The sequence below is a fragment of the Stegostoma tigrinum genome, chromosome 2, assembly GCF_030684315.1.
Source record: "Stegostoma tigrinum isolate sSteTig4 chromosome 2, sSteTig4.hap1, whole genome shotgun sequence".
In the NCBI taxonomy this organism is placed as follows: domain Eukaryota; kingdom Metazoa; phylum Chordata; class Chondrichthyes; order Orectolobiformes; family Stegostomatidae; genus Stegostoma; species Stegostoma tigrinum.
The window spans coordinates 28,981,306-29,007,085 of record NC_081355.1 but is presented as its reverse complement, the minus strand read 5'-3'; the positions used below and the strand labels follow the sequence as shown (position 1 = coordinate 29,007,085).

Here is a 25,780-nt window from a genome sequence, read left to right as displayed (position 1 = left end):
CCTCAGCAAAGCCACCAGCATGATCAAGGGTCCCTTCCATCCCAGTTGTACTCTCTTCCACCCTCTTCTGTCAGCCAGAAGATATAAAAGTTTGAGTACACGTATGAACAGATTCAAGATCAGCTTTTTCTCCACTGTTATCAGACTTTTGAACAAACAGCTCAAATGTTAATGTTGATCTCTGTCTCTATACGTTCTTAGTGGCTGTAACACTATATTCTGCACTCTGTTCTGCCACCTAATGCACAATGTCTGGTACGAGCTGCCTGTAGGGCACACAAAACAGTATTTTTCACTGTATCACACACACACACACAGGCTCACACACAGACACACTGACCCACTAACATACACATATTGATGCACAAACACACACTGACACACTAACACACACGCACAAACACACACTGACACACACACACACTAACATACACACATTGACGCGCACACATTGACACACACACTAACACACACACATACACATACTGAGACACACACAAACATACACATGTTGAGACACACACATTGACACTCACTCACACAGACATACTGACACACACTAACACACACACAGAGACTGACACACATGCACTAACACGCACACAGATACTGACACACACACACTAACACGCACACAGATACTGACACACACACACACACACACACACACACACACAGACACACACACACACACACACACACCAACACACGCTCAGATACCAACACATCAGGAGGAATGTTAGCCAGATGAGAGTCAGGGTCAGCTCTGCGTGTCTGGGCCCTCTAGCCACTAACGTGCTTGGGGTCTCCCAACCTAAACTCCAAGGTCAACAGGCTCTACTGCACAGCAGGCTCCCTTTGCCACTGCTGCAGTGCCTGGGACTGTGCCAAAATATAGTGAAAGAGAAAGTAAGAAGAAGGGCACAAATGTGGCACAGGGAAATACATCAGAAGCACACTAATAAATATATGTTCACTTTTGTTCATCAGCTCTCTGCGAAAATGTCAGTCTAGTTGTAACAAGAACGCTAAATGTACAGAGCCTACCCACCCGTCGTGTTACACAATATCTTGAATGGTGACTAACTCCTGTACAAAGTGCAGGTGATGGGGAATGTGGAAGGTGATTGCTGCTTTGGCAGCCGTAGTCAATTTTTCCAAAACTTTGATTGTGCATTACAGCTGTGAGTAGAATGGATTCCTGATGTGGTCAAGAAAGCTCGGAGCAATCATTTAGACTGCACATGGAAGGTTAATGCTCAAGGTTCACAAAGCATGTAGTGCTCTTAGGTATATTTTAGCTTCAGTGTGGGTGTCTGTGTCATGCTATTCCCCTTTGAAAGGCCTCACATCACGTAAATTTGAAGCCCCCCCTCCCCGCCCTCACAGAATGAAGCACTTACCCCACCCATTTCGCTGTGGTCACAGGCATTGTAAGCTCCATTGTACATTTGTTATTTACAGCAAAAGTGGTCAGTGATCACCCCTCCCGCAGTGAGTTTCAGAGTCAGCCTCTTCTCCTTGGTGAAACCCTAAATGCACATATTCTCATATTGGTAGGCCTTTCTGTCAACCCAATTGGCTTTGAACTTCCCAATTCCCCAGTCAGTGTGTCTTTCCAAACCTTCAACTCCCTACTTTAAATCCTTTCCCACAAAAAACCCCAGCCCCAGGTATGTCACACAAAAATGCCAAATATAGTAGTGCATTGTCCCTCCGTGGAAGCCCAGGTTGCTGAGTGTCAATGTTACACCCCATTACCTCTTTTGCTTCAATGCTCTATATTCTCATATCTCCCCCTGACCCACTTATACACTGAGCTGCCTGCCTTCATGACTGAATTCCTCTCTGTATCCACCATGTTGCCTCCAATCTCTGCAATTAAGTTTCCCAGCTTCCCTTCCACAGCAGAGGTCCCTGACAAAGCCCCCTAACTTTTAGTGGATGGACGCCTAGGACTGGTGACAGCTTACTGCGAAGCAGCAGTGCTCACCATGATGCTGCATGGTATTGTAGTAACTTGTCCACCCCAGTGACTGATGACAGCTGACAACCATAACAAACGTTCGGGCTTTGTGCCAGAAGTATGGGAGCAAATCACAAAAATGCAAGGCAAGGCAGGGCTGCTGTGAACATCAAATTAGGCACAAAGTGAGTGAGCGAGGAAATAAGGAGCACCAAGATGCAAACCATGAACTTGGTACCCCTGACCCTGTCCCTGTCATAGAAAGTGCTCTTGCAGCTGCAGTCCAATGATAGGTGCTGGTGTGTTCCAAAGTGAAGAACCATACTGGAAGTGGACCAGAGATATGCCATGATAATACGTGAGGCTTCTGTCTGTGTAATGTCAATGTCCAAGGAAATGGGGTGCATGCAGCTATTTTCCGTGCCTAAAGTTATCAGTGTCCAAGGTGGAGGTCTGGAGGACTAAATGATGAGCTGGAGTCACCAGGTAAGCATTCTGACTTTCATGTTCGGAATCTCAGTATCCAGTTTCCATCTGCGAGTTGGGAGAATGAGAAACTGTATATGAATGCAGTGAGATTTGGTAGTAATGAGGTGATAGGATAAAAGTAATAACTCATGGAAATAGGCCTCTCATTGCTCATGTGAGAATCTTGTCTTGTGGAAAATGGAAATTCTTTTGTTCTCAATATTAAGAAGGTCCTTGGTGGGTATCACATGAACTTTCCAACTTTCTTGCCAGGGGCCACATTTTTCAGAAGCCAGGGAAGATTTTGCCTACAATGTTTGCATCCTCAGAATCCAGCTTGATCCAAAAGTTTCCAATCCTACATTCCCAGTTGTATACACTGCCTATTTCCAGCTGTGGAGCATCATCCATCTTGTCAAACATCAGCCCATTTGGCATTAAATGCCTCCTTGGTGCTTTTGCCATCTCCAGACTCAATGAGCTGGAATTTTGTCAATGAGTTGGGCATCAGGAGTCAGGAAGTTTTCCAACCCTTTCCAAACTGGAAGAGTCCAACTACCTTTTTTATCCTGGGGTGGTAGACAGGTCAGAGGCAGCAATGGGGTGACTGGTGAAACTGGCAGCTTAGAAGGCCCATCTCCATGTATTGGTACATCAACCCAAGTTATATGCATGCTTTATAGGCGCCTATAGCTGTCACCCCATGCATCTGATTTCTCCCATGCCACTTCAACTCCGCCATCTGAGCATGTATTAAGTACACAATCACCACTATACAAAGACACTGAAGAAACCTTTCATCAGCTGTCAGACGTGCACATTCCCATCAACACAGTAGGACATTCCTTGTTTGCTCTTGCACCTTCACAGTCATAACATTCATACAGAGCAGAAAAAGATCCTGCAGCCCATCATGTCAGTGCTACTCATCAAGCCTCCATCTATTCTAACCCCATTTTCCAGGTCTTGGCCCATAACCTTGCCAGCTATGGAGTTACTCATGGTCATCTGGAACTATCTCTATCTGACAAAGGTCCAAGACTTCAATCTGCTGTCTTCCAAGCTAAAAAGGGAGAAAGGAAAATGAAAACTGATATACGTCTGCAATTCCACAGTTTTTGGGAAACCAAAATATCAAATTTCTCACCTCAGACTCCTTTCCCCACTGCCCCTACCCACACTACCTACTAAGGAGGTCCTTCCCTGTTAATATTAGGACCAAAGCCGATTACAATTAGAACATAGAACATAGAACATTACAGCACAGTACAGGCCCTTCGGCCCTCGATGTTGTGCTGACCTGTCATACCGATCTCAAGCCCATCTAACCTACACTCTTCCATGTACGTCCATATGCTTATCCAATGACGCCTTAAAGGTACCCAAAGTTGGCGAATCTACTACCGTTGCAGGCAAAGCATTCCATTCCCTTACTACTGTCTGAGTAAAGAAACTACCTCTGACATCTGTCCTATATCTTTCACCCCTCAATTTAAAGCTATGCCCCCTCGTGCTCGCCGTCACCATCCTAGGAAAAAGGCTCTCCCTATACACCCTATCTAATTCATCTAATTCATTTATCACAATGAATTTGTTATTAATGGTGGACATCATTCTTCAAGAAGGGTCTCGACCCAAAACATCAGCTTTCCTGCTCCTCTGATGCAGCTTGGTTTGCTGTGTTCATCCAACTCTACACCTTGTTATCTCAGATTCTCCAGCATCCGCAGTTCCTACCATTTCTGTGACTATCAGGTCCGCCAGCCAGAAACTGTATTCTTGTACATTTAGCACTGATTACTTTTCAGCTACAAATATTAGCTACTAATCTTGACTTTTATTAGGAGGACCAGATTCCTATCCTGCCTGTGAGTTCAAGCGCACTGTTCACATTTGACCTTCTCAGTGACCGCCACCTCAAAAGTTTTTTTTTCTCTCTTCTTCTCCAGGCATTCCATTGCAAAACGCAGATTAGCAGGAATAACAGGCAAATATTCATTGCCTTTCTTTCTCATGTGTTTGCCTATTAATGCCCATCAGAAAAATAATTGCGCCAATTCAAATTGTAAACAAAAAATAACCTATTTAGCTTATCCCCTAATCACTTCTGCTCCATTACTAAAATAAGGCATTCGGATAAAGAGACCTTGAAATGCAGGTTCATAGCTCCTTGAAAGTGGAGTCACAGGTAGATAGGACAGTGAGGAAGGCATTTGGTATACTTGCCTTTATTGGTATAGGCGTTGGGAGGTCATGTTGTGGCTGTAACAGGACACTGGTTAGGCCACTATTGGAGCATTCCGTGCAATTCTGGTCTCCCTGCTACAGGAAGGATGTTATGAAACTAGAAAGCGTTCAGAAAAGATTTACAAGGATGTTGCCAGTGTTTGAGGGCTTGCGCTACAGAGGCTGATTAGGCTGGGACTATTTTTCCTGGAGCGTTGAGGGCTAAGGGGTGATCTTCTCGAGGTTTATAAAATCATGAGGGGGATGATGGATGTGGTAATTAGGCAAGGTCTTTACCCAGGGGAGGGGGGGTGGGAGTCCAAAACTAGTCAGCATAGGTTTAGAGTGAGATGGGATAGATATAAAAGGGACCCAAGGGGCAATTATTTCATGCAGAATGAGCTGCCAGAGGAAGTGGTGAAGGCTGGTATAATTATAATGTTTAAAAGGCATCTGGATGGGTTCATGAATAGGTAGGGTTTACAGGGGTATGGGCTAAATCTGGCAAATGGGACTGGCTTTATATAGGATATCTGGTCGGTATGGACAAGTTGGACTGAGGAGTCTGTTTCCACGCTGTACACCTCTACGACTCTCTGAATTACACTTTACTAAATTACACTCAAAATTTCAGGCTGTAGGCTAAAATAATTAGGGACAAGCTAACAATTGTGTGTTTGCAACATTCCTGAAGCGGTTATGGTAAAATCTTTACTGTTTTATGCAAATAACATACAGTAAGCATTTTATTATCCAGAGTGTGCTAATTCATCAAATATTCCAAATAATCAAGAGGTCCACATTATCAATGTAAAAACACATATTCAGGATTGAAAACATAATGCAGGGGGTATACACATCACTTCTATACTTAATTTACAGCATAAGTCAATTGAATAATAATGAAACTTTGCCTTAAATAAAACTTATCAGCAGAGATAACAAGGCGTGGAGCTGGATGAACACGGCAGGCCAAGCAGCATCAGAGGAGCAGGAAGGCTGACGTTTCCGGCCTAGACCCTTTTTCAGAAATGGGGGAGGGGAAGGGGATTCTGAAATAAATAGGGAGAGAGTGGGAGACGGATAGAAGTTGGATAGAGGAGAAGATAGGTGGAGAGGAAACAGATAGGTCAAAGAGGCGGGGATGGAGCCAGTAAAGGTGAGCATAGGTGGGGACTTAGGGAGGAGTTAGGTCAGTCCAGTAAGGATGGACAGGTCAAGGGGGCAGGAAGAGGTTGGTAGGTAAGAGGTGGGTGTGGGGCTTGAGGTGGGAGGAGGGGATAGGTGAGAGGAAGAACAGGTTAGGGAGGCGGGGACGAACTGGGCTGGTTTTGGGATGCAGTGAGGGGAGGGGAGATTTTGAAGCTTGTGAAGTCCACATTGATACCATTGGGCTGCAGGGTTCCCAAGCAGAATATGAGGTACTGCTCCTGCAGCAGAGAGCCTTCTCACTTGTACCCTGCAGTATTTGAGGAGAAATTGACTCGAAATTGAATCAATTTGATATTTCGTGTGGCCATTTGATTGAGCAACAAACACATTTACATTGAGGTAAATAAATTTTAAAAACTATAACAACTGGACAGAATAATACAGTAAACTTTGCGATTTTTGAGGTGTATAATATTTGCCAGTTTATCAAGAGTGCCAGTTCAAAAGGAGCCAGTTAAAGACAAAGTTTGCTGTAGTTACATCGGTTGAGCTTCTTGTGTGTTCTGTACCTGGGCATATTTAACACCTTTTATTACTGCATTAATTACATAATTAAGTCAACACAAAATATATGTTGGCATCTTAAAATGTAGTCACACAATGTAGATATTTTAAATACAAAAATTTATCTTGATTCACAGTTCAGGATGTGCAAAATTGATTCGTTGGATTATAGCATGAGAAATTTCTAGAAACAGAGCCTACCTCTTCCCCTTTACAAACAGGTATGAAAAAATCTTAACTAAATTGAGTTTATCTACTCAGGACCCAATTTTTAGCTGGCAATCTGAACAACAGAACATATGCTGCACTAACAAAATTATAAATATTGAATGTTCAAGGCCAGTCAGTTACAGCTTGTCTTATTTTATCATTTTTGATATTGATCAAAATCTACTAAAAGCATTGCAGTCGTGCCTTAAAAGGTTTTTGCGATAGATTTAGAGTGTGCTTAGTGATTGTAGAAACTAAAGAATCATGTCATAATTAAATGATATGAAGTGATTTTTTTTCTTTTTCAATTCCCCCTTCTTTTATAGGTGTATTAATGTGGAGATGGGAAGATGAAGTAGGGGGTTGGCAGAGAATAGCAAATAGTGTGGTGCTACAGACACTAACAGCCCTCCAAATAGTCCTCATATGTGAACTCTGCAATGAAAGTTAATAGCTATTATCAAGCTCAGTCTATCTCAAGTGCAGCTTAATGTTGAACAATAGCAACACTGATGAGGAACCGCAGCTAACTCTTCCTTGTCCTAATCCAAGGTTAATTTTAGCACTTCCACTATTATCCTGTTCAGGAGCAGAAGCACAGTATAGGAGAAGGATCAAATTTAGAAATACACAGTCTGTATTGGTGATCTTACAAATGGTTTATCTGGAAAGCAGGCACATTTACATTGTTGCAACATATTATGTACCTGCTTTCCAGATAAAACATTTGTAAGATCATCAATTCTAGCAATAGTGAAATCTGGGAGACACTGGTAGAATCAGAATCACTGTGGGATCCTGATTTGCAAGCTTTTTATGCTTGTGAATTTGAAAATTATTCCTATTATGGTTATGACTGAAAATTATTCCTTTTACTTTCACAATTTTCCTCAATCATTTGAAGGATGCGAGCAATGCTAGCAAAGGCAGCATTTTTTACTGCATCCCTAATTGTCTTTGAGAGGTGGTAATGAGTATATTCCATTTCAATCTAATGTTGGGTGTTCATGGATAAATAGGAACTTGAGTTTTGTTCTTTTGTTGCTGCATTATCTGACCCTGAAGATCAATGGTACTGTTAATATATAACCTGTCTCTATAAGGAGCAGTTAAAGGTGGTTATACAGGATCAGACAATCTGGAACAATGGTTTCTCCAAGGCCATTAATCTTGTGTTGACAAGCCATTGCAAAATGCGGAAATTCAACAGACTGATCAGTCATCTATTGGCATTTGATGCTGCTCTATTAGTCATGACACAAACAAATCCTTGGTGCCCTGCATTAAGATCATAGTGGTTCATCACACTAAGTCAAACAAATGCTTCACATCCTTAAAAAGTTTTATGAAAAATGCTGCTTTAAGATTTGTGTGACCAGAAAATATAGCATTAGAAGATTGCTATAGTCTGTGACATTCTTGAGGCAGCCGTACCTCGTGTCAGTAGGGATACAATTAGTGCCTTTTAGGTAGTTAGTTTTTCTTTGTTTCTTTTTCCATCCAACTGTGATTGTGAAGGCAGTTTTGTGATCTGAAGTCATGCCCACTGGGAAGCAGAATTAGACTGCCAGAACTTGTTTCACTTAGTACCTTATCAGCCATTGGAGAGCAGGAGATTTTAAGCCCATCTGTCTTGGCTTGATTTAAAGCCAGTTCCTGGAGGTAAATGAATAGCACCCAAACAGTGCGTTACCCACTGCCCTGGAGACTTCTTTTTGTTTAATGTCATCATGATACAACTGCTCACTTTGAGATAACTATTTCCAGTCATGTAAGTGAAAGAACAAGTAGCACATTATTCTGGAAATACGTTTCAATAAAATGTTTCAACTTTGTTTCAATTTTACCTGCGCAAGTTATAAAAAGGTTGCCACATCACTGGTTGATACTGCTACAACTGCACATTCTCCTGAATCACATTGAATTAATATTTCTATTTCCCAGTGTTTGTGTTTAGCTTTGCAACACTCAGAGTGCCAATCCTAAGCAGCTCAATGTATCACATTGAATTGCAAGCACTTGCCAATCCAAACAAAACTGGTCAAAGACTAGAATGTCGATCATATATTGTATCTGCAAGCCACCAGAAAACTCTGAAATAATAACACTCCCTTTCAACTGTTCTGGTTTACATTTCATGGTGTTTATCATGTTCTTCAAATGCTACCTTGCCTCAATTTTATAAAAAGGGTGATAAGAAGATTTAATCATAATTTACAAAGATTAGTGAATGTACAGAATATCCTATCCCTCTTCCCTGCCGACCTTGCTATACAGAGAATAGGGGCTGTTTCAGCAAATTTAGGACAGAGCCAGATAAGTATATGTGTGTGTGCCCTGAGAGCTACTGTGGAATATGGTGTTGCTGAAACTAGAAAGGTAAAGATTACATTGCATTTATTCCTCCTGCACATCCCTTATTACCACAGCAGGAAAAAAACAATGCAGTGCCTCAAACAGAGAGATGTATTACCTTGTCATTATTTGTTTTAATGTCCACTTAAAGCTATTAACTTGAAATTTTTTGGCCAATTCTGGTCAATTTCTGTTCATATTTGAACAGTTTTGTATTTGTATTGAATGTTATCCTCTGTATGTTTGTCCTGAAGTTAGCGATTAAGTTATCAGTTAGGTCATGCGATTTATTGACTCAGTATTTAAACAAAGGTGCCAGAGCCCAGTAACAATGAATTAGATTAAGAGAGTCAACAAAGCAGCTAAGCAAAATGAAACTTTTGTTGTGTTTCTCCAACCAGCTCTGTCATGTTCATGCTTCCAGCTTTATTCACAATTTGGATGTCCGTCCTATAAGACTTGCCTAAAACTGAGATTGGGACTGGCACCGCAATTTCATTTCTAAGCCAAATGCCATCCTGACTTGGAACTATTTCACTATTGCTTCAGTTTGCCTTAGTTGGGTCAAAATCCTGGAAGTCCTTTTGCTAACAGCTCTGGGGGTGTACCTACCCTTCATAGATTGCAGCAGTTCAAGAAGTTCATCAACACCTTCCTAAGAGAAACCAGGGATAGGCAATAAACCACCAGCATTTACAGCACACAAATGGATAACAAAAGACAACCTCTGTTTGAGGTTAATGATGATGGTTGGTGCAGGAATTGGAAGAAATTCAAATCAATACAATGGGGCGTTTGTATTAAAATATCTTGTTAGTACAGGACAGAGAGGAACACGGAACTCGAAAGTTTAATCTTGATAGCAGAAAGTAGAATGACAATAAAGCCACAAATACTTTGCTTTAAAAGGAACACCTTTAAATAGTTAATAAAATGTGAGGCTGGATGAACACAGCAGGCCAAGCAGCATCTCAGGAGCACAAAAGCTGAAACGTCAGCTTTTGTGCTCCTGAGATGCTGCTTGGCCTGCTGTGTTCATCCAGCCTCACATTTTATTATCTTGGATTCTCCAGCATCTGCAGTTCCCATTATCTCTGATACCTTTAAATAGTTACACTGATTTATTGTTGTATTTTTATTAATAAATTCTCTCCCAGAACTAATGAGAGAAATAGTCATTTCTGAATCATGCTCACCTTTGATAAAGATTTATAGAACACTGAGACCAGAACAGTGCGGTGAAAAATAGATTGATTCATCCCACATCACAGACAATACAGATTGAAAGTCAATCAAGTGTAATTTAATTTAAGAACTTTGGTTCCACACATAGCCAAACATTTACTTCCCACTGAGTACACATGAGGCAACTACTCCCTGGAGGATATCAGTTACTTTGCACTGAAGGATCTTCCAGTAGTTCTACAGTGTTAAACTTGGCCATGCAGCTTTTCCTTCTATGAATAAATTACACCGACGAAATGAATTCAGTGATCCTATCTCTGTCAAGAACACTCTCTTTTAATTTAAAAAGAAGTTGTAGGCCAAAGGAAGACTATGCAATAAATTGGAAGTGAGTAGTTATAAGCACCTACGTTCCTCAATATAAATAGATCACATTGGTGGGGGCCAGCTAAGGTTGACTCTATAATGTGTGTTCACACCTCCATTCAATTTGAAAACCAATGTTACTTGAGAGAAGTTGGTCACTATTTGAACCGGCAACACCGTATGTCTGCATGGCTCAGTGGGAACATTCTCACCTCTGTGCCGGAAGATTATGCATTCAGACCCTTTTCAATGGACAAGGCCAATGGAGTACACAGATTCCTCAGCGGCATACTACACTGCCAAGATACTGACAATTCTTGTGCAGGCAACAGAGATCTCAGTCATTGGCTGGAGGGCTGATGAGAGTTCCATGCCATTAAGAAGTGCCAATCAAGCTATTGACAGGTCAATCAAGTGCCCAGGGATGTATGCCCTGCCAACTCGGGTTTCTGCCAGTCAATTACAGTTTATTGATTCTACTGAACAATGGTTGCAACAACAAAGACAGTAGCTTTTTCTAGTGTGAAGTGGCCACCTAAGGCTTTGGGTTGAGGCGAGATCAAAGCACAGGTGATTGTTGTTGGGGACTAGGTGGGAAGGATTTGGCAACAAAGATACAGCGTTGTAACTCTCACATTTTCTTAAGCCAGGGTGCTTTAATCAGGCACCAAGTTCCTTGAACAAGAAATTCTCCCTGCTCCCCTCTCCTCACACATCCCAGGAATGTACTAGCAATTCTACCTGGGTTTTGCCTGCTATACTTTCTGTACAACAAGTCTCCATCTCACACTGGATGAATAGCAGCAGTGGTGGGTTGTATGAGGGCCTTGGTTGACAGTGGGGTAGGAAGGCTGTCCACAGGTTTAATTAGGTAAGAAGACAGAGGGGTACCCATACCTGCCAACTGCCTGCTGGATTGAATAGCCTGTCTGCCAACAAAGTCACCATGGTGGAGGGCATAAGATTCTATCTGCTGTCTCTTGGATTGGACGTTATACTGGAACCCTGCCTGCACTTCCAAATGGCATAACAAAAACCCTCATGATCCTTCATGAATACATTAAAGAAAATTAGTGGCACTTCTGTCAGTGTCATGGCATTTTGATAACTGGCATTCTTAAAATAGGCCACTCTATTGGGAATGCATTATCATACTGCTGTTTATAGGAATTAGTTGCACATAAATACTGTTGCACATTGGATGTTATAATAGAGACTTTACATTTCAAGAGGTATTTAAATGGCTGTAAAGTGTTTTGGGGCATACAGTCATTGAATCATGTAATCTGGAAACAGATCTTTCAGTCCAACTAGTCCATGCTGACCAAGTTTCACAAGTTAAACTAGTCTCACTTGCTTGTATATGGATACCCTTTTAAACCTTTCCTATTCATGTACCAGTCCAAATATCTTTTTAAATGTTGTAACTGTGCAGGCATCTTCCACTTCACTGGCAGTTCGTTCCACATATGAACCACTTTGTGTGAAAATGGTGCCCTGCTGGTCCCTTTTAAATTTTCTCCTAAAAAATATGCCCTCTAGTTTTGAACTCCCCTACCCTTGGGAAAAGGCCTTTGCTATCACCCTGCCTACGCCTATCATATTGTATAATGTAAATCTGTTCTGAATCCTTTCCAATATAATAATATCCTTCCTACAGTAGGGTGGCTGAGACTGTACACAGTACTCCAAAAGTGGTCCAAACACAACAGGATGTCCCAACTCATACGTTCAATGGTCTAAGCAACGAAGGCAAGCATGCTAAACCCCTTGTCCAGAAATTAGTGAAAAGTGCTAATAAATGCAAATTTTATTTGTTTTACCAATATTACCAAGTCAACCATGAATATACGTTTTGTAGGATTAATTCATGCTAACCTGATCAATGGGCAGCTCCACCTGCGTTTGGTTATCTTCTTGAACTTCTGTTGCACCCATGGTCTCTGTTCTTTCCTCGTAAGCTTTAAACACACAGCCTTTAGGAGCGAAAAGAAAGTGAAAATAGCTGAAATGTGGCCGATGCCAGAGAATGTAAAATGATACAACAGTGGCTATCTGTGGTGTAAGGCAAGAACTGCACCTCAGCTTTCAGCAACAGATGAAAAAACGTTTCGTAAGGATACCTGATCAGCAGTTTGATCATGTTGAACGAACTTGGATAAAGAAAAGATCTTTTAAGGTGCTGGGATTGAGACAAATGTGTAAATTTCCAATTCATGTTTGACAGAACATCATTGTTATTTATTATTTGAAGAAATATGGGTCAGTGAGAATGGAAAATACATTATCAAACTGATCCAACCAGTAATGATCACAACAGCAGGCTGTTATCACAACATTGAAACATTCTGAATGTAACTAGTAAAAATGGGCAGTACACAACATTGCTAGGCAAAATTGGAAACTCTTACACTTTTGCTGCAATTGTGTCTGTGCATTGGGGCCACTCTCCACATCTGCCTTGTCTTTGCCTGTTTCCCACTATGGCTTTCTTTACCTCTCACACTTTCAATCACTGTTGTCGCTGTGATCACAAAATTTGATTGTATAGTGCCTGTATTTTGGTGGCACAGGTAACCATTTTGGTAAGGGCATTAAACATTAGTACAGGAACAGTTGTTTTAAACTCATTCTCAGCATGTGATCTGCTAGCAGAAAGCAGTTAATAGTCAACCACATTGCTATGGGTCTTGAGTTACAAGTAAGGATGGCAGTTTCCTTCTCTAAAGAACATTAATGAGCCAGATGGGGCTTTTTCAATCGACAACAGTTTCATGGTTATCATTAGATTCTTAATTCCAGATATTTGCCATGGGTGGGATTCAAATCCAGATCCCCATAATAGAATCCGAGTCTCTGGATTAGTAATCCAGTAATAATATCATCAGGCCACCACCATCCCAATGCAACAGATGCACACAACAAAGAACGATCATGGTGTGTAATGGTAAGTTGATGTCATTGCTGAACAATTCAGCTAAGGTCCGCTCCTAACTTCACAAGGCTTCACATGCAGTCAGCAGCAGAAAAGATTTCCCCCCAGTGCCATAATATGGATTATCAACTACTTTCAGATCAATCACTGACTGATTTCTACAACAGTCATAGAGTGTTACAGCACAAAAACGCACCCTTTGGTCCAACTCATCCACGCAGACCAGATTTCCCTACCTTTGGCCCATATCCATCTTAAATCTTTCCTATTCATTTATCTGTTCGAATATCTTTTATATGTTGTAATTGCACCCACCTCCACCAATTCCTCTGGCAGCTCACTCCATATAAACATTACCCTCTGTGTGAAAAATTTGCCCTTTGGGTCACCTTTAAACTTTTCCCCACTGACCTGAAACCTATGGTTTTGAACTCCCCTATCCTCGGGAAAAGACCTTTGCTATTCACCTTATCTTTGCCTCTCAAGATTTTATAAGCCTCTATAAAGCCACCCCACAACCTCCTATGCTCCAGGGAAAAAAATCCCAGCCTTATCCAGCCTCACCTTATAATTCAAACCCTCTAGTCCAGGTAACATCTTTTCTGTGCATTTTCCAATTTAATAACATCCTTCCAATAGCAGGGTGACCAGAACTGTATGCACTATTCCAAAAGTAGCCTAGCCAATGTCCTGTACAGCTGCAACATGACATTCCAACCTGTAAACCCAATGTTCTGACTTATGACGACACCTGTAACAGATGCCTTTTTCAAAACCCTATCTACCTGTGATGCCACTTTCATGGAACTATGTATCCAAACCCCTAGGCGTCTCTGTTCAACAATACGCCCCTGGGCCCTACCACGAACTGTGTAGGTTTGTCTTACCAAAACATAACACCTCACATTTATCTAAATTAAATCCCGTCTGCTACTCCTCGCCCATTGGCCCAGCAGATCAAATCCCATTGTACTCTTGGATAACCTTCTTCACTAGTCCACCATACCACCAATTTTGGTGTCACCCATGAACTTACTAACCATGTTTCCTATATTCTCATTCAAATCATTTATGTAAATGATGAACAACAATGGACCCAGCACCAATCCTTGTGGAACACCACTGGTCACAGGCCTCCAATCCGATAAACAACCGTGTACTACCACACTATCTCAAACCGTCAAGCCCATTTTGTATCCAACTGGCTAGCTCTCCCTGGATCCCATGTGATGTAACTTTACTAACCAATCTACCATGTGGAACTTTCTCGAAAGTTCATGTAGGCAATGTCTACCATTCTGCCCTCAACTATCCTCTTGATCATGTCCTCATAAAACTCAATCAAGTTTCTGAGACACGCTTTCTCATGCACAAAGCCATGCTGACTGTTCCTAGTCATTCCTTTCTTCTCCAAATGCATGTAGATCCTGTCTCTCAGAATTCCCACCAATGACTTCAGACTCAGCAGTCTGTAGTTGCCAGGCTTCTCCTTACAGCTTTTCTTAAATGAAGACACAACATTAGCCAACCTCCACTCCTCCAGCACCTCACCTGTGGCTGTAGATAATAAAAATATTCCTGCTAGGGGCCTGGCAATTTCTTCCCTAGCTTCCCACATTTCCTGGGATACACTTGATCAGGTCCCAGGGATTTATCTACCTTTTTATATTTCAAGATGTCTAGCACCTCCTCTTCTTTAAGGTGGACTGTTTTCAAGACATCAATATTTATTTCCCCAAGTTCCCTAGCTTCCATGTCTTTCTCCACAGTAAATACTGACACAAAATATTCATTTCGTATCTCACGCTTCTCCTGTGGTTCCACACACAAACAGCCTCATCAATATACAAGGGGCCCTACTGTCTCCTTAGTTGGTCTTTGACTCTCAACATACTTGTGGAATGTCTTTGGATTCTCCTCAACCTTATCTGCAAGTCTATTTCACATTCCCTTTCTGCCCTCCCAATTTCCCTCTTAAGTCTCGTTGGGTGACGTGAACGGGTCTTTGTTTCACATATGATATTTACTATAGTTCAGTATAGAATATAAATCATATCCCTTGATTCATCAATCATCCTTTGTTTCTGTTCAGTATTATATCTCATTGAAGGATACACACAAATTTTCCAGCTATCTAAAAGTCTTATTGTGTGCTTTTTAATGCATGATAGCCTTGTTTTGACAGATGTCAAAATATTTGCCAGTATTGAACAGCAGTTTGCAATCCTAGCCACCTTAATTTATGCAAACCAATTCTATTGAAACACCACCTCTCAAGGATGGTAAACTTTAAATTGATTACCTTGACTTCCTCCAGGATTTCCCCTCAAGACCAACAGGCAAGCATGAGCAATGACATATCACAACATCATTAATTGTTTTCCTTTTCTATTTAAAAGCTCCCAGTGAATGATATCTTCATAGGATTAAGAATTGTTGGTCCAATTGTCCAACTGTAATAAACTTGGAACTGAAGAAGTTGCTACTTCTAAATCACTGACTTCCTATTGTTCCACATGCTGTCTTGTTGAGTGCCTCCTGGGTAGCAATCTTTCAAAATTATGAACCGTCTAGAACTTTCCATTTTATGTTCTAGTATCACTTTTAGAGGCACCTGTAAGAGTCAGGCACTGTTGCTGAAATATAAATGACTTTTTAATCAAAAAATCATAACTACTCTAACCAACCTCTCTGGAGTTGGAAAATTAATTTTATATTTGTATAATGCCAAATAATGAGATAAGTCTCTATAATTTTGAAGAAATGTTTTAAAAGAATTCATTGCATTCACTTATATAAATGAGTTAGGTCCCAATCTTTATTTCTCCTCTCCTGATTTGCTGTCTCTGAGAGTTCTTCAATGTGACTGGTTGCCTACTCACTTTAATAATATCAGTGTTGCTAAACATTTGAAGATGCCTTTAACTTAGTACCTTATTCAAACTATGAGGAAATGGAAAATCCATACAATAATGATTGCCTGATCTTTGCTGGCAATTTTCTTCACAGTCAGCTGTGAGCAGTATTGCTTTACCAGCAACCGCAAAATCTGGGTCAAGATGCCAGGTTAACACCAGAATGGCTTTTCTTCCACTGACACTTTAGAACCAAATGAATGAGATACAGAATTTTGGGCAAGTTAATCACACAAAAGCCACCCAAAGATTTTCCCATGTTCTAAGTAACCCTAATGACAAGAGCTAATAACACTACCCAATTAAAATATCTACATTTTGTGCTTAAATCATGGGAGTTTCTGGAGTCTTCTCATGCTTGCTCATGGATGTGGGTGCTGCTAGCTGGGCCAGCATTTATTGTCCATCCTTAATTGCCCAGAAGGCAGTTAGGAGTCAAGAACATTGCTGTGGGTCTGGAGTCACACGTAGCCCAGACCAGTTAAGGATGACAGAAGAGATCATTATTCCTTTCTCAGCAGAGAGAAGCAAGCCATGCAAGCAAGCATCTTCACTTTGATTGCAGAGAGAACAAGCATTTCCAACATGATTGCTGAGCGAGCAAACATCTTCATATCGATTGTAGAGTGAGGAAACATCTCCAAGTCGATTACAGAGTGATCAAGGATCTTCAGCTTGATTACAGAGTGAGCAAGGATCTTCACTTCAGTTACAGAATGAGTAAATATCCTCACTTCAAGTGCAGAGCAAGCAAAACACCTTAACATAATTACAGAGTCAGCAAGCATCTTTACCTCGATTATAGCATGGGCAAGAATTTTCACCTCAATTGCAGAAGATGTAAACACATTTAGGGCAGCATAGTAGCTCAGTGGTTAGCACTGCTACCTCATAGCATCAAGGTCCCAGGTTCGATTCCACTCCCAAGTGAATGTGTGGAGTTTGCACATTCTCCCCGTGTCTGCGTGGGTTTCTTCCGGGCTCTGGTTTCCTCGCACGATCCAAAGATGTGCAGGTTAGTTGGATTGGCCACACTGAATTACCGATAGTGTCCAGGGATGTGCAGGCTAGATGAATTAGTCATGGGAAATGCAGGGTTACACAATAGGGTAGATGGATGGGCCTGGTAAGGGTGGTTTTCAAAGGATCAGAATGGATTTGACAGGCCGAATGGCCTCCTGTAGAACTTCTACCACAATTGCAAAGCAAGCAAGCTTCCCGGTGGCGCAAGGTAATATAGATGGCACACAAGTCACTTTGTAGCAATTCTAAGGTCTCTTAAAGCCAGAAAGGATTCCACTCTTTCAATAATATGTAATCATAATCAGTGTCTCATGCAGATCAATATCTGGGGTCAAGAACCCTTCATTCTGCAGTAGCCCACAGTTCCATTTCCATTTGAACAACAACACAATCTAGAGGGCGTCTTAGAGATAGTAGGAACTGCCAATCCTGGAGTCTGAGACAACAAGGTGTTGAGCTGGATGAACACAGCAGGCCAGGCAGCATCAGAGGAGCAGGAAAGCTTACGTTTTGGATCTGGACCCTTCTTCAGATGGTGTGTTACTGGGGACCAGGGCTACGTGCTGACCACTTGGCCATGATATATGGCATGGGCCACTATGGAGCTCACCATAGCACTTGCCATAATGCACAGTGGTATTTTACATGCTGCAAAAGAATGTCACCATGCAGACTCTATCAGTGTCACCAGGTATATGGCAAGCAGCTAAAGAGGAACAGCAAGGCAAACAAGGAGCAAGAAGAACAGGAGGAGTAAGATGAAAGTGGTGTGTGGGAGGGAGGAGGACAAATGGGGAAAACATCCCACAAGCCCCTTTTCTTGTTGCCTTGTCGTGACTGGTTCAATTGATAGCAGTATCAGTGAATGAAATCCCAATTCCATGTCCAACAACCATCTTACACTTTAACATCTTTTTGTCACTGACATTACAGCATCTCCTGGTCAGAATGCTAACGTAAAGCCACCAAATTTCAAAATGATCTCAACTGAAAATGATCCAAAATCATTTTTGTGCATTCCGTCAATGCAAACTTTCTTTGTACATTTGCCTGACTTGGTGTTCCTATACAGTGCTATCCTGGTGGCTGCAACATGGTCCAACAAGACTGACTTGCAGTGGAATGTGACTGGCAGGATACCTATAAGCAGTGGCAGCAGTCTAGTTGGATAAGAGTGCACAGCAAAGACATTCCTGCAGTGGTGGTGATGGGAGGGTAAATATTATCATCTTGAGGGAGTGCAGCAGGTTTGTGCTACATCAAACACTGCCACAGCACAGTTCTGCAGCAATCCCAGCAAACTTCTGTGAGATGGGTTGTTGGACTGCTGTGAGAGCCTGAAAGACGCTTTACATACTGGTATCTACAGCTACTTTGGCAATTGGTTGAGATAACATGGCAGCAGGCTAAACATACATGATATGTGTCTGAGCTTCCACTGCACTACCTAGCCATTATGTGGCTCCTGCCTTTAAGTCATCTAGCTTAGCTTTTAAGTCATTAACCTTGCATTAACTTCTGGCCAGAGGTACTCAGCCACTCAACTGTGCATTTAGTGTTGGCTGCACGCAACTATCATGTAAATTAACAGGCAGTAAGTTTGCCTGCAACCTGCATCGGACGGAACAGACCACAATCTCTGCACCAGCTCTGGGGGCTATTGAAGTTGTTCACCAAAGTTCTACAGTTGCTTGCAAACTCCATTTTTCTGATAAGGAATTATGTCTGAACAGCAGTTGATCCAATATTGCCTGGTTTACACTATTGTTCAAAATCACACCTGTCCATTTCTATTTGAATTCACTTGAATATCATGAACAATTGAATGCTGAAGTGAATAAAGTGCCATTGAAGGTAACAAAATAGTAGATACTAAATCAAAAGTTCCCCAGTTGTCTCTATCTGTGAGCTACATCAGGGTGAGGTGGTGTTGTAGTGGTATTGCCTATAGACTAGTAATTCAAAGCCCCAGGCTAATATTTTGGGGACATGGCTTCGAATTGCACATTTGTGAAATTTGAGTTTAATGAAATGTGGAATTAAAAGCTTGTCTAATGCATTTTGTATAGTCATTGTTGATTTTGTAGAGAACCATCCAGTTCACTAGTGTCATTTAGGGAAGGAAAATGGCCAACATTCCTTGGTCTGGCCCAAATGTGACTCAGGCCCACAGCAATGTGGTCAACTCTTAACTGCTCTCCAAAATGGGCTAAAAAGCCATTTATTTCAAGGATACCTAGAGCTGGACTACAATTGCTAGCCTTTCCAGTTATCCCAACACGGAAAGAGAGAGTGAGAGAAGAATGCAAGGAAGAGGTAATTCTGCAATTTTGCATACTGAGCGAGATGCGCTAAACAAATAAAGTGCAGATCATAGCACAGGGGATAAAAACATAAAAAAGAAAGCAATCCAAGCTTTTACAACCATAAAAGTATGTGAAGAGCACTCTGTGTGTTCAAGGTCAGAAGGAAAAAAAGCAAGACAGCCCTCAAAGCAGAGAAGATTGTAAGTAAATTGTACGCTTGTCGCGATGTTGCTGACCCTGTAGGTGTACAAAATTGCATTTACTTCATTGTCCATTGCATGAAAATTGCTACAGATTACTAACTGTGTGTTCTGATCCTCTCCTATTGTGGTCATGTCTACCCAAAGAGACAGCACACAAATATAGTAGCAACATGAGACACAAAAGGTATAATTAAAATTTCATTTCAGGAGCCATACCAAATTTGGAACAACTCCCATTCTATCATCATGTAGCTGCACAGAAGCAATCAGTAGCATATAATTATCCTTGTCCCCAAAAGTAATCTTAGCCTGATTGGTCAGGGGTTTTCCAAATAGCCCTGGCTTCAACATTTCAATTTTCTGACTGCAGGTAATTATTCTCTCTAAAGTATATCAAAATACAATTAAATTGGGAAACTATTGTTGATGTAGCTTCTGCAGTCTGGAACTATGAAATCTAGAAGCACCAGTTGCCCTATACAATTCTTAGTTTCACTACTCATGGCATTGTACGAGTCCTAGGCCCAGTGGATCAATGCCAGCAAATAACAAGGGTCAGGTGGTGAACCCAAAATGCACTTTAACCTTAGGAAACAGTATTATCAGTGAGTGTTGAGCTGGCCTAGGCCTTTTGTGCAGTGGAAGAGACAGGCAAGTGTAACTCAGTGATGGACTGACACGTCTGGGGCTCTTGAAAAACCAGCAGGCGGTGTATCTGAGCAGAAAGATGAGAGGCATCTTCAAAATTGGCTATGTTTCTGTTCTGCCTAGCTGTTGTACAGTGGGCTCCTCACTCTCAGGTGTTACTCAATTTTATTCAGAATCCCTGTGCATGGATCAATTGGGTCAATAGGCTGAAGAGTGGCAGATGGCGTTTAATTTGGATAAATGTGAGGTATTGCATTTTGGTAAAACATATAAAAGCAGGGCTCATACATTTAAAAGTAAGGCTTTGGGTAGTGTTGTACAACAGAGAGACCTAGGGGCTCAGATACATAATTCTTTGGCCTTTGAGTATAGGAGTTGGGACGTCATGTCGAGGTTGTACAAGATACTGGTGTGGCCTCTTCTGTAGTGTTGTGTCCAGTTCTGAATGCTCCATTACAGGAAAGATATTACTAAGCTGAAGCGGGTTCAGAAGAGATTTACCAGGGCGTTGCTAGGCATGGAGGGTTTGAGTTATGGGGAGAGACTGAATAGGCTGGCATGCATTTTTTTACTGAGCTTAAGAGGTTAAGGGGTGATTTTACAGAGGTTTACAAAATCATCAGCAGCATAGAGAAGGTGAATGGTAGGTGTCTTTCCTCCAGTGTGGGGGATTTCAAGAGCAGGATACATGCTTTTAAGGCAAAAGGAAAAAGATTTAAAAAAGACATGGGGGAATTTATTTCCAAAGAGATGGTTCATGCGTGGAATGAACTTCCAGAGGAAGTGGTGGATGTGGGTACAGTTACAACATTTAAAAGACATTTTGATAAGTACATGAATAGAATAGAATTTCCATTATTGTCATGTGCACTCAGATGAGTGCGTTGAAAAGTTTGTAATGTCTGGTACATAATTATTTCTAGTTTAGACTTATGAATAGGTATTCTAATGTTATTATACAATCCAGAAAATTCCAAAATCATTAACAAAGCATGTTGGATTGGAGAGGCTACACTGCATATGCATTTGTGATTGAAAAGCTGTCATGTACAAGGTCAGAATTCAGAACTGTCACTAGAAAAATACAACAATCAGAGGATGGCAATAAGTGACCAGCTGTGGGGTAAATACACATACCTATGGCTGATTCTTTATAAGAGGGGGTCTTCAGCAGAAGCCTGCTAATTCAGAGTGGATAATCCTAGGTTCTTTGAATGTCACCAGTTACATCAGATACTAGCTACTGGGTTGCTTCCACATAATAAACCTCTAATATGGAAGCCACACTTGCTCAGAAAATGCCTGTCTCCAGTGAAAACCAATAGAACACACTGAAAGCCAGTGTCATGACTGAAACCATAAGATCATAACCCTTCACTTCAACATATTGCACAAGTGCATTCTTTCACATTCTGGGCAATTCACATACATGCTAGAAGTTGTCAATGAGTTGAAGAAAACACTATCCTGTGCTTGGTCAAACTATGCCAACTATGCCATGAGTGTTAGTAGGTAGCGTGACCTTATTCCCAGGACCTTCAGATAAATAGGTCTCGTTTAGTTTGGAAAACTCATTTGACTCAGATGAGTTGTACTGAAGGGTCTATTTCTGTGCTGTATGACTCTATATAATCGGATGTGCTAACTGTGCTGCATGACATAGAACAACACCTTCTAGTACTTTGCAGGTTATCCATAGACATCCATAGCATATAATATTGCCAAATAACTCCATCTATAGTGACCCCTTGGTGTCTACCATCTTGAAAAGGCATCAAATGTAGTCGAGACAACGCAGGCTTCCTTCCTGGAGGATAAGTGATGTTGAGACGTGTGAAAGATCCAAAACAGAAGTTGTTGGAAAAGCTCAGCAGGTCTGACAGCAAATGTGAAGAAAAAATTCTGAGTTAACGTATCGGATCCAGTGACCCTTCCTCAGAATGGTCCTGATTTACAGCATCCACAGTTCTTTTGCTTTTTATTATGTGAAAGATCCAGTTGAGTGAGTGACTGTGGAACACAGTCATTTAGATGACTACCTTCAGCAGAGCACTCGTGCTTGAAGTGCACCTGAAAAGCTGATTGACTAATCCTTTCTTAAAGATATTAACTGATGGACAATAGATGCAGAAAGGAACATCTCAATTCATAATCCTTAGTGCACCTCAACTGAAGATCTGGAGAAGAAAATCAGACCTTTTCCGGTCTGTCATTGCCTGACCTGCAAGGTGAAATCCTTGCTCCGGGTGAGTCAATGAGAAGTGGTATTCAGCATGCAGTCTTCACTGTCACTGATAAGAACCACCTCCATTCTGTAAACATTCTGATTAAGGGTACCAAAGCAGAGGAAAACCATTTTGTCAAAAGTGATGTTGCAAGGACATATTTTTTGATTTTTCCATAATTTTAATTTTTGGACTGAACCTGGAAAAGAACAATTTCAAAATCAAAGACTGCTGGAGGATTGCTGCAAGCTTTTGAAAGTTTGTAAGTTACCTAACTCTCATTGCAAGCACTGTTGACAAGTTGTTGCTTTAAACAGTAGGAGGAGAAGGTGCAGGCAAGATGGAGCCAAGAGTATGTACAAATAAAGACTTAGCTGACGATAAAAGCTGACTGGTCTATGAACCAGTGACCAGATGTCAATGACATAGGCCTTCTGCCTGCCAACAACATGATTGTATGTCACTGGGAAACATGACAGCCTAGCAGTATTATCACTAGACTGTTAATCCAAAAACCCAGGTAATGTCCTGGGGACCAGGGTTTGAATCCTATCATGGCAGATGGTGGAAGTTGAATTCAATTTTAAGAAGTTCTGGAATTAAAAGTTTAAAGATGACCATGAAACCATCATCAACCATCAGAAAAACCCAACTAGTTCACTAATGTTCTTCAGGGAAAAGCAACTGCCATCCTTACCTGCTCTGGCCTACAGGTAACTCCAGACCCATGCAAATGTGGCTGACTCTTAACTGCCCTCTAGGTAATTAGGGATGGGCAATAAATGCTGGCCTGGCCAGCAATGCCCTCATCCCATGAATGAATAAAAAAGAATTTTAGAAAAGTAGCTGAATAGCTTGGAGTTAAGAACAAGTTAGGGAGAAGCGATCATATCTCCACTAGCTCAGGGACTGCGACTATTTTCTGCAGCAAAATCCTCCTTAAGCTTGAAATAAAAGGTTTATTCATCCTTCAGCAGTTGCTATAAGTATGACTTGTAATTAGTAAACCAGAGATCTTTTATAAATATGAATCAGCTGTCCTGTGCCACTTATAAACCAGTGAAAGCATCCACAAAAGGAAGACCATAAAGCAGTGCTAACAAGAACACGAACCATCTCAGCAGATCCTACAAACAGATAACACTGAATTGCTTTCCTACCTTTTCCTTCCATCAATAACACCCATGTGTTTTTTCTTGCCCGTGTTTGCCTATGTGTGTGTGTGTTACAAAGGAGTGGTCAACACCCTCCCCCCCCCCCCCATAACTAAAACCAAAACACTCAGAGAAGCTCACCATACCTTATAATCTACTAAAGAGGTGGTTAAGTGAAAGAAATCCCTCATACTCACTTTATAATCAATAAGTAACAATTTATTTATCTAACTCTAACAGTTAACAAATTAACTGAGCTACTAACAAACCGAACAATTCCCCCTTAACTGATAACTATTCCCGAATAAAACTAAATTCTCATGGTATACTGCTCAAATAGCTACAAAACCCACTTATACAAACCAAACTAATAAAAATAAATTAAAGCTTGATCTCTCAAAATTACAGCCAGGATGAGTCTTCTGGAATGTTCTTTGTCTTCTCTGTTGTCCTCCAGTCATCCTCAGTCAAATTCTTGTGTCAGGAATATTAGCTAAGAGTGCTGTAGCACCTTTATTTAGATGGTGCTTACTCTGAGATCTTAGAGGTTTTTGTGAGAGCCAGCGACTTTCTCTTTCTTTCGAACTGATGGCTGTTGAGAGCTGTTCTCTTAACAGGTGGCAGTTTCCTCTCACACCAATTTTCAAATGCCCTCTTCTTTAATACCCTTGATGAACTGTTAATTTCTGATAATAGGATTGGTCCAAGATTGTCAAAACCATCAAATTTAAATTTAATTGGGCTTTAATACCTAGGGCCTGCTTCAAATTAATTAGCTAAATTCAAAAAACTGTTGTCTTGGTAAAAATGTTGCTTCGCCAGCTAACTGTATAGTTTTTGATACAATGTTTCAATTTCAAGAACTCTGTGCATCTGCTGCTGCCTGCAAACACTTTTATTAAACGCCAGGCCAAAAAAAATCACACCTTTTAAAGAGACCATGCACTCTCCACTCCATCAATTTACAAACAAACTCGAACATCCTGCCTTCCAATCTACAAGTGGGTTGGCACGGTGGCTCAGTGGTTAGCACTGCTACCTCACAGCGCCAGGGATCTGGGTTCAATTCTACCCTCAGGCAACTGTCAATATGGAGTTTGCACATTCTCCCCGTGTCTGCATGTGCAGGCTCGATGGATTGGCCATACTAAATCACTATAGTGTTCAGAGATGTATAGGTTAGGTGTGTTCTAGGGTGATAGGTCTGGGTGGGATGCTCTAAGGGTCAGCGTGGACTTGTTGGGCCAAAGGGTCTGTTTCCACACTGTAGGGATTCTATTCTATACCAACTTCGCAACTGTGTGCAAGGGGGAGTTTATAAGGGAGTTAGAGACTTTTACCATAGTACCCCTACAGTGTAGCTCAACACAAGCTAGAAGAACAACACCTCATTTTACACTTGGGGACGTTACAGCCCTCAGGACTCAAAACTGAGTTCAATAATTTTAAGGCCTAAACTCTCACATGACCCAGGCCCCTACCCCACACACCAGGCCTTGTTACCACATAGCCCGCCATTACACACTACATGTTATTAGTCACTAATAGTTCCCACTAACAACTAATCACCCTCCCAGCCATCATCATCAACTCTTTTTCTGTCCAACTGCTCTTCTCTATCTTTAGGCTCTATCCTATCGTTTACTCCCTAACCCATCCCCCTCACTTTTTTCTGCATATAAACTGATGTTTTCCCAGCCACCATCAGTTCTGAGGAAAGGTTCACTGGACCCAAAACGTTAATTCTGTTTTTTTCTGCACAGATGCTACCTGCTGAGCTTTTCCAGCAACTTTGTTTTTAATTGTATAAGGACCATGTTTTTGTTTTAATTTTTGTGCTTCTAAAAACCGTGGAATGAAATGAGAAAGAAATTTTAAT

General features: G+C 41.2%; 1 protein-coding gene across 2 annotated transcripts in view; it reads right to left on the bottom strand.

Annotated features, from left to right (window-relative positions):
* The window catches only part of LOC125460862 (doublecortin domain-containing protein 2-like), a 167,536-nt gene that overhangs the window by 30,081 nt on the left and 111,675 nt on the right, over positions 1 to 25,780 (bottom strand). Inside the window, exon 8 of one of the 2 annotated variants that reach the window (XM_048548998.2) lies at positions 12,371 to 12,468. The exons of the other annotated variant lie outside the window; for it this stretch is intronic. Coding sequence (XP_048404955.1) covers positions 12,371 to 12,468 — 98 coding nt within the window. The remainder of the gene's footprint in view (positions 1 to 12,370; positions 12,469 to 25,780) is intronic. 2 annotated transcript variants of the gene reach the window in all.